Here is a 13,332-nt window from a genome sequence, read left to right on the forward strand (position 1 = left end):
AAAAATTTATAGTATTAAACTATTTTTACAAAATAGTTGTAAGGGACAAAAGTTCCATCAACTAAGAAAATAAGGGTCTTTGTAAATAAAAATAAAATTAAATAATAAGTTTTTAATTATTATTTTTATACAAAAGAGTTTAGTTTTTTATTAATAATTAATTTTAATATTTGTTATCTAAAATTTAAAAGAATTTAACATGTATACTTTTATATTTGATTAGGTGTTAAGTTTGTTGTACAAATAGAAATAATTAATTTTTATGCTTGCTATTTAAAAGTAATATTTTTTCTATATATATAAAAATATAACTAAATATTAGCATAAAAAAATTTAGATTGATAGTTACAAAATTAACTCAATTTTTTTCTTAAAACAATTGAATCTTGATTTTAACTTTTAATCACAATATTAGTATTTTTTTTAAATTATATGTAATAAATATTTGAAAAAAAAGTAAAAATTTAAAATTAAATAAAAATATGTTTATAAAAATATTTTTATTTAAATTATATTATATTGTTAATTTTATTTTTTATAAAATATAAAGGTAGAGAAAAATAGAGAATGAGAGAAAGATAAAATAAATAGAATGAGAGAGATTGTTAATTTTGGAAGTTAAAAAAGTTATTTTAATTATAATGAAAAAATATCTGTTGACACATTTTAATTTGTCAAATTACTAATCTAAGATATGAATTATAATAAATTATATATAGAATAGGAAGAATAGAGAGAAATAGAAAAAAAAAAGGAGGTAGATAAGAGAATATAAGAAAGATGTTTATTAATTTTAGAAGAAAATATTTTTTTTTAATTTTAATAAAAGAATGTCATGTGACATATTTTAGTTATTAAATTAGTTAATAATATATAAATATAATATTTAATATAGCTATATTTTAATTTTTAATTTTAATTTAATTTGAATATAGTTGGAGAATGTCATGTTTTATGTTTTGATTCTTAAATTTATAATTAGTCATTGATAATAATATATAAGAGAGATAGAGTGAATAAAAGAATAAGAGAGATAGAGAAAGGAAGAGAGACTAGGAGAGAGCTCTTTAGTTTTGAAAAAAAAAAAGATTTGATTTCACTTGTAATAAGGGAATGATATGTGTCACATTTTAGTTGTAAAATTAGTTATATATAATAGAATAATAGATATAATAGATATATATAAAAGAGATAAAGTAGTTGAAGGAATGAGAAAGATAGATAAAAAAAGAGGAAAGAGGAGAGAATTCTTATGTTTTGGAAGGAAATATTTGATTTCAAATGTAAAGAAGAGATGACATATGACATATTTTGGTTGTAAATTAAAATTAGTAAAAAAGAAAGAAAATTCTTTAATTTTAAAAGAAAAAATTTGATTTTAATTATAATGAAAAAGTAATATGCGACACATTTTGTTGTAAAATTAATAAAAAAAAATTCTTTAATTTTAAAAAATTAATTTTAATTATAATAAAAAAATATATATAATACATTTTAATTATAATATTAGTAATATATAATAAATGCAATTCATCAGTCATTGCTCGCTTAAAAAGATTTGCCACTAAATCTGCTTAGTCGGTGGGTTTCTGTGGTAAACACCGCTTTTCTGTTGGTATTTGTTGAAGTTAACTCATACTGAAAGCAAATTTAGTAAATATTCGCTTTTATAAAAATTTATTTAACAACCAAATTAAATTGAAAAATGATATGCATAACGGAAATATAAAACATTATTAGTACCAGTTTGATTTGTATCTGATTTTATTTAAGAATGAAATCGAACAAATAAATTCTTCAATAAATTATCATATAATAATTTTGTTAAAAATATAATTATTTATGTATTTTTTCTTATACGTTTAAATTTTTAAATAAAATATTTATCATCGAAAAGTTTAGAATATGATTTTCGTTATCTTTAAAAGAAAAAAAAAATATCATGATAAATGTAGATCAAAATGAATAGTTGATCATATTTAGAGAGAAATGACATATTCTCATTTGCTAATTTTTCACTCTTTTAAATTAACTATTAAACCGAAAACATTTGCAGGAAGTGAACGAAATCATGAAGCAAGAAGTTCAAATGCATAAAAAGAAAGTGAAGATGAATTTGTCTTCTAACGACAATAATATCTTACAGAAACTAAGCTTAATTGATTCAATTCAACGATTGAGTATATCTTATCATTTTGAAAATGAAATTGATAGGATATTAGTACAAATTCACAATGATTTTAATAACAAAGATCTTGCTATAGAGGAACGTGACCTTCACTTTATTACATTACTTTTTCGTTTGCTCCGACAAAGAGGATATAACATTTCATCAGGTACACTGCACGTAAAACTAATTTTAATTTTTTATCTTATATATATAATTACAATATAAAAAACTAATAATTATGGATTTACAATAGTTAGTATAAATGTGAATTATACAGATATTTTCAACAAATTCAAGAATAAAAAAGGAGAATTCGATGAAATAATTGTTGTTCAAGATGTTAAAGGAATGTGGAGCTTGTATGAGGCTGCACAATTAAGGGTTCATGGGGAAGATATATTAGAGGAAGCACATGAATTCACATACAATAAACTTAAGTCCATCACCAATCAATTGAGTCCATCTCTTGCTGAACAAGTCAATCAAAGCTTAGTACAACCTTTTCACAAGGCAATTCCAAGAATGAAGGCAAGGTCATATATGTCTTTTTACGAAGAAAGTTCTACGCATGATAAAATTCTTCTAAAGTTTGCAAAATTAGATTTCAATATGCTACAAAAATGGTATCAGAAAGATGTTGGTAGTGCCATCAAGTAAGTATTTTAAATCTAACTAAGCACTTTTTATTAGATTTTTTTTTAAAAAGAAAAGCTCCTATAATCAACAAGATATAATTTTGTGTACGATTATAGGTGGTGGGAAAAGTTAGAATTTTCGAAAAAGGTCCCTTATGCAAGAGAGAGGATAGCTGAGTTATACTTCTTTCCATTTGCTATGAACTCTGAGCCTAAATATACTACTTTTAGAAGGGTGGTGACCAAAGTGGTTCAATGGATGACTATATTTGATGATACTTATGATGTCTATGGAACAATCGAAGAACTTGAGCTCCTCACACAGGCAATCCGAAGGTAAGAATTGACCAATTTTATATTATTATGCTACATATCTCAATTAAAAAGAATCTATACATGATCAATGAGTTTATATTTATTTTGGTCATTATCTTAATAATTTAATTTCACGATCACGTTTCTTTCTTAATTAGTTTTTAACCTTTTTGTGTTTCAGATGGGATATTAGTTACATTGAATCTCTTCCAGAATGCTTTAAGGCGATTTTTAATTCAATTGTGGAACTTGTTGATGAAATAATAGAGTTAAATGCTGGAAGTGGAGAATCAGACTTGATATTGCAATGTCTCAAACAGGCCGTAGGCTTTATTTCTTACTTTTTTTAATTTTAAATTAATTATTATATTCATTAATCATCATTTTAATGAAGTATTATTCATCAATTAATTTATCTTCAGTTGTCTCATTATGCACAAGGTTACATGGATGAAGCAAGATGGTGCCACGAGGGATATATTCCAACATATGATGAGTATAAGGTTGTTGCATCTGCTACTTTAGGATATCAACCACTTTCAGTAATGTGTATTGTTTTGGGAGAATTTGCAACCAAAGAAACTCTTTATTGGGTTTCTAATAATACTCCGCTCATCGTACTAGCTTCGACACTTATTGCCAGACTCACAAATGATTTGGGTTCACACAAGGTATATTGTTAGAAATATAATTATTTATATATCTCTTTTTATTATTTTAAATTTTAAAAAAGTAATTTGTTAACATAATATTAAAGCTTTTATGACAAAAAAGTTTAGAATTTGATCTTTACTGTCTTCTAAAAAAATAGCATAAAATAAGTTAAAAAATTATAAAAAAATTCAAGTAAAACCCATAAAAATTCTTATTTAAGAAGACTATATATATATATATATATATATATATATATATATATATATATATAATGTTGACATACATACATATCAAAGGAGAAGCTTTTCATAAAATTATTTATTTTTAAAATTCTAAAGAGTCCTGTTAGAAAGTCAATGAATTATTTGTATAATGTGTACAATGGGCTATTCACATTCGGGCTATTTAGTTACAAAATGAACATATCATGATACTACTCATCCTAAAAACTTCAACCGATGGAAAAAGATAACACTAATGGTTATATCTCTAATATTCCCTAAACCTCTATTATACACATTGTACAAATATTCCATTGGCTCTTCATACTTTTTCTTAGATAAAATAATATAAATTATTATATATTTAAAATATTTTTTAATGTAAGAGCTTCTTTTTATCATATCATAAAATAACTTTTCATAAATAGTTATATTGCTAATAGAGTTTAATTTTAATCGGTTGTAAATAACCACTAATTTATTTGAGGTATTCATCATTGTATAAGGGTGTAATGAAAGAACTACTAGCTGTGAAAAAAAAAACTTAATAATTTTGACTTTTTTATTTATTAACTTTTGCATAATAGTATGATAATATGATTAATTTAAGTTGATGGGTGAATATTTACATGCAATTGTCTTTATATGAAGTTTTTAGTTGAGAATTATTATATAATTTGACATATTTGACTAAATTGTTATTTAACAATTTTCAACTAACAATTTCATATAAAAATAACTGCACATGAGTTTTCACCTTAAGTTGATAGATATAAATTAAATCCATTTGCTACTAATAAGATATTACTATTTTATGTTTTAAGTATTATTTTCTAATTCATGGGCCTATACTATCTTATTTCCCTAAATAATTGAATCAATATTAATTTAACAAAGTCATGATTAATACACACACAAGTTTTTAGTGGAATATTTTAATACTTTTTGACAATGATATATATGTATAATTCAACTTTTAATTTGAATTTGATCAATTATTTAATTTGTAACATAGTCTTATAAGTGATTTTTGTTAGCCCAATAAATAATTAAGCAATTTCACTGAATTTGGTTAGAAAAAATGCATGTACACGTATCATTAGATCTCTGTTTCTAAATCATAGGCCTATTTTGAACCAATTATTTGTAGTTTGAGCAGCAAAGAGAACATGCTGCTTCGGCCGTAGAATGTTGCATGAAGCAATATGGCTTTTCAGAAGAGGAGGCCCATGAATTCATCAAAAAGGATATCAATAATTACTGGAAGGATATAAATGAAGAGTACCTCAAGTTAATTGAATATATCCCAAGGCCAGTCCTTGATTGCATTGTTAACATGGCACGCATATGTGAGTTTCTATATGCAAATTTTGGGGATAAAATTACAGATTGTGCACTCTGTAAAGACCACATTGCGCCACTGTTTTTGGATCCCGTGGTCGTGTAGCAGTTTTATGGTCCTAATAAGCTTTTGAGTGTTTGGCCTTAATTAATCTTTAATTATATGCATGTATGGTGTTCTTGTCCTGTTGTTATTGTTTGTTTGTATTGTCTTGGAAGGATACCAAGTCCTTTGTCAACGGTTAGTTTTTGTATGATGTTAAATTCCAAAATGATTTTTGTTGTGCACACTAAATAATTTTCGAAATCCCAATTACATCAATAATTATGTGTTTGAGATCGTTAAAAATGTGTATTTACTTTAGTTTTAGATTCGTTTCTTTGTTAATAGCTTGCTGGTGTAATTTGATGACATAGATCTTTAGTGATATATGTCACATTATAATTTGGTCATATATAATAAGAATTTAGTTTTAATATACTATCAGTATAAAATCGTTTTATACGTGCATCCAATTACATAATGTCATATTAGTAAAAATAACTACCTTCTATTTGAACCACGTGAATGGTCATCTAAAAAAATAGTTGTAATTGCACGACTGTGTAAAACGTTCTATGTATATAGTCAGTGTATGAAAATTAAACTCATGTAATAATGTGATAAATTTATGAGCAACACATGGTATGCTAACGTGATTGATAATATTATGTATTAAACTTGTTGAAGAAAGGGAGAAAGAAGACTTATGGTGAAAAACCAAGAAGTGAGAAAATAGAGGCGGAACAGAAAAAGAGTAAGATGAAAAGAATTTTGTTATTAAGAGAATCTCTTTTTTTCTCTATTTTCATATACTTGAACCTTGCTATTTTATAGCCAAAATAGCAAAGAATAGCTAACTCTATCTAATATATCTCACATCTCCCCCACAAACTTAGGGAGGCTTGTGTGCCAACCGAAGTTTGCTCTTGAACTTGCTGAATAGCAATGGAGATAGAGGCTTAGTCATAATGTCTACTACTTGTTTTAAACCTGGAATATGAATAATAGCAAGCTGTCCTTGAATCACCTTATCCCATACAAAATACAGATTCAATTCAAAATATTTTGTTCACTCATGTAAGATGGGATTATAAGCTAATAATACAGTGGACATGTTATCACAAAAGACTGTGGAAGATGAAGTACAAGGATGCTTTAGTTCACTAAGTAGGAATCCATATTAACTCAGAGAAAGTAGTTGCCAATGCTCTAAATTCAGTCTCGGTGGAGCTTCTGCTGACAGTGGGTTGCTTTGAACATTTCCAAAAAATCAAGTTTGCTCCAAAGTACACACAGTATCCAAACACAAATCTTCTATCATTAACATCAGCAGCCCAATCCGAATCTGAAAAGGCAGTTAAACGAAGATCATTAGTCTTATGAAATTGAAGAGCAAGATCAATTGTACCTGCTAAATATCGAAGGACACGCTTTGCTGCCATCCAATGATCTTGGCTCGGCTTTGAAGACAGTGGCATATTGAAGTCCCCCACAATTGATCTAACCAATGTGGGATCTTCAAAAGGAGTACCTGTATTTGCCGATAATTTTGAAGAGCTAATCATAGGAGTGCTAATCGGTTTAGCATCTTGCATACCAGCCATGTATAATAATTTTTTTATGTATTTACTTTGATTGAGAGAAATTAAATTAGGTAAGTGAGTGACAACTTTGATGCCAAGAAAGAAGTTTAAGTCCCTCAAATCTTTTAGAAGAAAAGTTGAATGAAGCTGCTTTAAGATAGAAGTGATTTCAATGTCATTATTCCTTGTCACTAACATATCATCAACGCATATGAGTATATAGATAATAGAATTAAAAAAAAATTTCGTAAAAAGTGAAGGATCATACTTAGTACAAGTAAACCCAAATTATTTAAATACAACAATAATGGTGAGGGACCAAGCCCTAGGGGCTTGTTTTAAGCCATAGATGGCTTTATGCAATTTACATACAAGATGAAAATTTGAGTGTGTAAAACCTGGAAGCTGAGACATATAAATAATTTCATTGAGGTTACCATTTAAAAAGGCATTGTGGAAGTCATATTGTTTAACTCTCCAGCCCTTTGATAACGCAAGAGTGAGTATGATTCTTATAGTGACATGCTTGATTACATGTGAGAATACTTGATCGAAATCAACCCCATCAGTTTGAGTATAACCTCTTGCCACAAGACGGGATTTATGTCTCACAACCTGTCCCTGAGTATTTTTCTTCAAGGCAAATATCCATTTGCAACTAACTACCTTTTCATTTGGTGGAAATTCTACTAAACTCCGAGTCTTGTGATGAACTAATACTCTATATTCTGCTAGCATAGCTTCCTTCCAGTGAGTGGATTGAAGAGCAGCTGTGACAGATTTTGGAAGATATGGTATCGCAGAATTGTCATGAGTATTAATGCTGGCATGTAGCACTATTGGTTTTGTACTTGATGTCTTGGATCTAGTCTGCATTGGATGAATATTATTAGGAACAATGTGATTGAGGGGTAAGGTAGTGTTATCAAAGGGCAAAGCATCTTCAATTGTTGAGATAGGGATTGGGTTAGTGGAAAATGAAGAAGGAATAAGAAAATTTTTTATCGAGTACTGTATTAATGTCTTGATGACTCATTGAAGCACTTGGAGAAATAGAAGTAGAAGTAAATGGGCCTGCTATGAGGTCTGATTGGGTTGTTATAGAGATAGGAAAAGGATTCAATTGAGAGGGAGGAAGAGTGGCAATAATTGAAAGCATCTCAGGAGTAGTGCCTGCAGTAGTAGTACTATCACAACTAGAAATGTTAGCAATAAAGAAACTATGGAAAGGAAATTTTTCCTCATGAAACACAACATCCCTAGATATAATAATTTTGCCAGTGGAGGTCATGCATTTGTATCCTTTTTGAGTACTAGAATATCCAACAAAAATACACGGTTGTGATCATAGTTCCAATTTATGTTGATTATAAGGTCTCAAGTTAGGAAAACACAAGCAACCAAATACTCGAAGAAAACTATAGTCTGAAACATGATGAAAAAAAAATTCAAATGGAGATTTATATGAGGTGACATAAGAAGGCATTCTGTTTATTAAGTACACAGCAGTAGAGAAAGCTTCACTCCAAAGATGCAATGGTAAAGAAGCAGTAGCTAAGAAAGTTAGGCCAGTTTCCACAATGTGTCTATGCTTTCGCTCAGCGAGACCATTTTGTTGTGGGGTATATGGACATGATAATCTGTGTTCGATACCTTCCTCTCTTAGATACTGTGAAAATGCATTGGATAAATATTCCTTACTATTGTCAGTTTGAAGAGCTTTTAAAGAATAACCAAGTTGTTTTTTCATAAAAGACTTATATTGTTTAAAAACTGAAAACACTTGGGCTTTATTTGTTAAGAGATGAATGCTGGTATGTCTAGAAAAAAACATCTACAAATGAAACATAGTACCTAAAACCATGCAAAGATGAAATGGGAGCTGGACCACAAACATCCGAAACAACTAGAGATAGTGGCGAATTATAAATGTGATTAGACAAAGAATAAGGTAAAGAATGAGCCTTAGCCATACAACAGAATTCACAATTAAGCTTGCAATCTGAATTTTTATTCTCATGAGCAACAAGTAAATCATATTTAGTAACTATTTCTTTACAATTTAAAGAGTAGGATGGCCAAGTCTCCTATGATAGGTATCTAAAGAAGCATGTTTAGCTAAAAAAATAGAAGGTGATGTCATAGTCTTTGGAATTTCAACTTTCTCAAACTTATACATTCCATTTTCAGCCTTGCCTCGGAGAAGAACCTCCTTGGTAGCCTGCGATTTTATCAAACAAAATTCAGGCCAAAAAGAGAAGTATACATGATTATCCTTAGCAAATCTAGATACATTGATCAGATTCTGAGTTATGGATGGAACTAGCAATAAATCGTATAATTTATAATATTTTCTTGTTGCACAACATTGGAAAAAGGACTGTCCAACTTTAGAGATATGCATACCTGATTCGTTGCCAACATATATGTGCTCTTGAACTTGATAGTCTTGAGAATAAAGATGACGATGACTATGATGACAGAGACTGCGACGCCAATAGCTCCAAGCAGATCTTTGAGAGGCGACGACGGCAAGGAGAAGCAACGTCTGCAACAACGACGAGATACGGTGCGGAACAAAGAGGCAGCAACGGCAAAACTGATGGGAAGCAGAGAAGAGGTGACAGCCAGAAACGATGAGGAGCAGCGCGAGGAGTGGAGAAGCAACGTCGACCAAAGCTGAGGAGTGGATAGCGGTGATGGTGGCTGGGTGGCGGCTATCTTCGTTGGAGTTGGAGGAAGATTGGAAGAGGAAATTAGGGTAAAGTGTGGTGAGGTGAGGGACTAAACAAAAGGGGCTGGGGTAGGGTTCAGACGTTTAGTAATGGGTTTCATTTTTCTTTTTTTTTTCTACGCATCAAAACGACGCCATTTCAGCCCAAAAGTAAGAAATCGGTGCCATTAAAAACCCAATCGGTTCGGTCGGTTCACCGGTTCAACTAATTTTTTCACCGGTTTTTTGTAGCACGGTTTTAAAGGTCAATCGGATCGGCTAAGTGACCGATTTTCGGTTAATCCGGTTGAATTGGCCAATCCAGTCTGGTTTTTAGAACCTTGATAATATTTATATGTATATTAAATTTTAATAATTTTGTTATATATTTAATTAAAACGGTTCAACTCCAGTTCAACTCCGATTGAACCATTGAACTATTGAACCGGTTACTTGACCGGTTCAATGACCGATTCGATTCTCGCAAGTTTGATTTAGACGTTAAATAATCATTAGCATACTAATGTAGCAGTAAATAAGTACACTAGCATATGTAAAACTCTTTCAATACTATGTTTAGGATTTATGGTTTAGGGTTTAGTGCCACACATGTGGTAATATTTCAGTATATTAGGTGCATTAAATTGGTCACTAACTTTGTATTAAATAACTTATTTTAGTTACTGAATTAAATGTCGTGAGCGTAATCAATTTTTATGCCAATTTGTTTTCTTATTTTATTTTATAAATTTAAAATTTTCAATATCTTTGAATATATTAATTTCTCTTCTATTTTTTTACAATATTACTTAAATACTTTTTATAAATATGTTTAAATTTGTTATTTTAATCTTATAATTTTTTTTAATAATTTAATTATATTAATAAATTTTGTTATATATAATTATATATGTTATTTTAATAAAAAAATTACTATGATTAATTTAAAAACATGTATTTTCTAATGATAATGTCTCACAATAACATAATAGAAATTAGAACCTGAAAAGCGAAAGAAAGGCTAACCGCAATACCAACCTATCCTTACCAACTATCACAAACCTTTAATAACTACCTGTACTCTTAACAGTAATTAACAGTTAAATGGATTTTTTCATATAAGATAAGTTGTTTGAAACTTGAGTTTAAATAATATAAGAATAAATAAATGATTCAATAAGTATATATATTGACCATTATTATACAACATATCTAACCGATGAGCTCTTGAATTTTGATTTGTTTAGTTTGAGCAACAAAGGGTTCATGTTGCTTCCGCAGTTGAATGTTGCATGAAGCAATATGACATTTTACAAGAAGAGGTCTGCAAACTCGTTCATAAGGAAATTGAACACTTTTGGAAGCATATAAACGAAGTATGCCTCATGACAAAGAATATTCCAAATCCTGTGCTTGATTCTATTCTTAGTTTGGCATGCATAATTGAGTTTACATATGCAAATTTTGAGGATCAATACACACGGAGAATTATTGAAAGATTAATTGCACTTACTTTGTATTCTAGTTGTGTGTGTAAAAGTTGATTGTAACGTGTTGTTAATCCTGCATTAATTATGCATCATTACTTTTTCGTTTAGTGGTATTACTTTTAGATAACTATTTTTGATATGCATAGTTTTAGAAAACTATGATTATGATGACTAAAATAGTTATAAAAGACTTTGATAATACTAAAACAATATAACTAAAATTAAGATCATTTTTTTTACTATTTGATATTACTTTTTAATTTGAAGAAATAAAAAATGAAGAATTTGATCAAATTAAAAAGTATTGTGAAATAGTAATTTTAGCTATTTATATTTTTTGCGGCTATATATATATATATATATATATATATATATATATAAATAGAATAGTGCCTAAAATTCACCCATAAACTCTGATTAATTTAAATTGGGCTCCACCCACTCATGAGAGCAAACGCTTGTACTTCTTTGTGCTGTTGCTAGAAAATAGTGAGAATAGAATAACTTTTTTGTTGTTCATTAGTAAAAAAAATACTCAATTCCAATTGTTTATGCTTTGTGTTATTGGGCCGATTCCAAAAACTATTTATTTAAGTTTTAGCCGCATTATTCTTATCAACTAAGAGGAAAAAGCCTCATTTATTCTAAAATGTCCATTTGATGTAGAATTGATGCTTGGTGAGTTATTACCACTTTCATTAATTAAATTACTCTTCACCAAACAGTGTCCACAACTTTTCAAAAAGTCAATTTTCTCAAAGAGATGTATGTTATGCCACTAGTCACCATATCACCATATTATATTGTATGGTTTCTGTTACGGCCTGGCCTATGATCCCTGCTGGTCGACCCGACCCGGGCTCTCCCGGCCTGGCTACGCGCCCTTCAACTGACCCGGACACGCGTCCCGTACGGCTCACACGCAGCTATAGGACAACGTCCTATAGGATGTGGGCCTGTCCCCTTGAGGGGCCCACTACTGACATGTATATAAGGGGAAGACTGGCTCTTCCCCCGAGGTACGTCACCTTTTCTCCTATCATTTTCCCCCGCCTGCACACTAGCTGACTAGAGCGTCGGAGTGTCTTTGCAGGTGGCACCCCCCTTTTTCCCTTCACAACGGGAGCTCGGCTACGTGGCAAATCCGGGCTTAGCACGACCGCGAGTGAGGCGTCCTCACCCCATCCCATAACCACCCGACCTGTCCGGCAACCGACTACCGAACATTGGCGCCGTCTGTGGGGACCGCCTCAATGGATGTTGTGCCGGGTCCCGGAGACCAAGGCCGAGGAGCCGGAGCGGAAGGGGCGGCCTCTGTCGCCTCACTAAGAGGACGACGAAGGTCCCCCCGACAACACACTGAACAACGCACGAGGACGCGACCCTTCGGAGGAACGGGCGGCGACAGCGCCATAATAATGCAAGAGCTACGTCACAGGATCCAGAACTTAGAGCGGCAATTGGCCGACCAGGAGCGTGACGGACGAACTACCGATCCCAGTTACACCCCGTCCTCCGAAAGCCAAGAAAGAGACTCCTACCGAAGCCGTCTGCGACGCACCTCCGCATCCCGAACGGAAGCGGAGAGCACCCGGGAAGAATCTCCGATACCGAGGAGACGGAATGACACGATAATCTACTCCCGAGGCAGGGAAACGCGCCGCACAACACGAGGCCGCGAAGACGGGAGGTCCAACAGGACACGACAACCTGTAATAATGGGCACCACCCTATTCCACCGCTCCATCCTCGAAGTTCGGTTGCCGAAGCACTTCGACAAACCAACGGATATGAGGTACGATGGAACTCAAGACCCCCTAGAACACCTCACGGCCTTTGAAGCAAGGATGAATCTAGAGGGAGTAGGGGACGAGGTGAGGTACCGAGCTTTCCCGGTAACCCTCGCGGGACCCACGATCAAATGGTTCAACGGCTTACCGCAGGGATCCATCCACGGGTTCTCAGACATCAGTCGTGCATTCCTCGCCCAGTTTACAACACGAATAGCAAAGACAAAGCACCCGATCAACCTTCTGGGGGTAACCCAGAGACAGGGAGAGTCGACTAGGAAATACCTAGACCGTTTCAACGACGAATGCTTGGAAATCGACGGCCTAACCGATTCGGTGGCCGGCCTTTGCCTGACCAACGGCCTCCTCAACGAAAA

General features: G+C 31.8%; 1 protein-coding gene across 1 annotated transcript; it reads left to right on the top strand.

The window, feature by feature from the left end:
* Nucleotides 1-2,071: 2,071 nt before the first annotated feature.
* LOC130945940 (probable sesquiterpene synthase) lies at nt 2,072-5,442 on the top strand. The gene is made up of 6 exons (XM_057874627.1): nt 2,072-2,347; nt 2,468-2,823; nt 2,923-3,141; nt 3,302-3,443; nt 3,543-3,791; nt 5,146-5,442. Exons 1-6 carry the CDS (start codon nt 2,072-2,074, stop codon nt 5,440-5,442), a joined length of 1,539 nt encoding a protein of 512 aa, XP_057730610.1.
* Nucleotides 5,443-13,332: the final 7,890 nt, after the last annotated feature.

Source organism: Arachis stenosperma, chromosome 8 (genome assembly GCF_014773155.1).
Source record: "Arachis stenosperma cultivar V10309 chromosome 8, arast.V10309.gnm1.PFL2, whole genome shotgun sequence".
Lineage (NCBI taxonomy): Eukaryota > Viridiplantae > Streptophyta > Magnoliopsida > Fabales > Fabaceae > Arachis > Arachis stenosperma.

Bases quoted from the DNA above. Each gene is read 5' to 3' on its own strand.
- LOC130945940 (XM_057874627.1), top strand. From the start codon at position 2,072: ATGAAGCAAGAAGTTCAAATGCATAAAAAGAAAGTGAAGATGAATTTG. The intron at 2,824-2,922 runs GTAAGTATTTTA...GTACGATTATAG, and splicing joins GATGTTGGTAGTGCCATCAA to GTGGTGGGAAAAGTTAGAAT. The intron at 3,444-3,542 runs GTAGGCTTTATT...ATTTATCTTCAG, and splicing joins TGCAATGTCTCAAACAGGCC to TTGTCTCATTATGCACAAGG.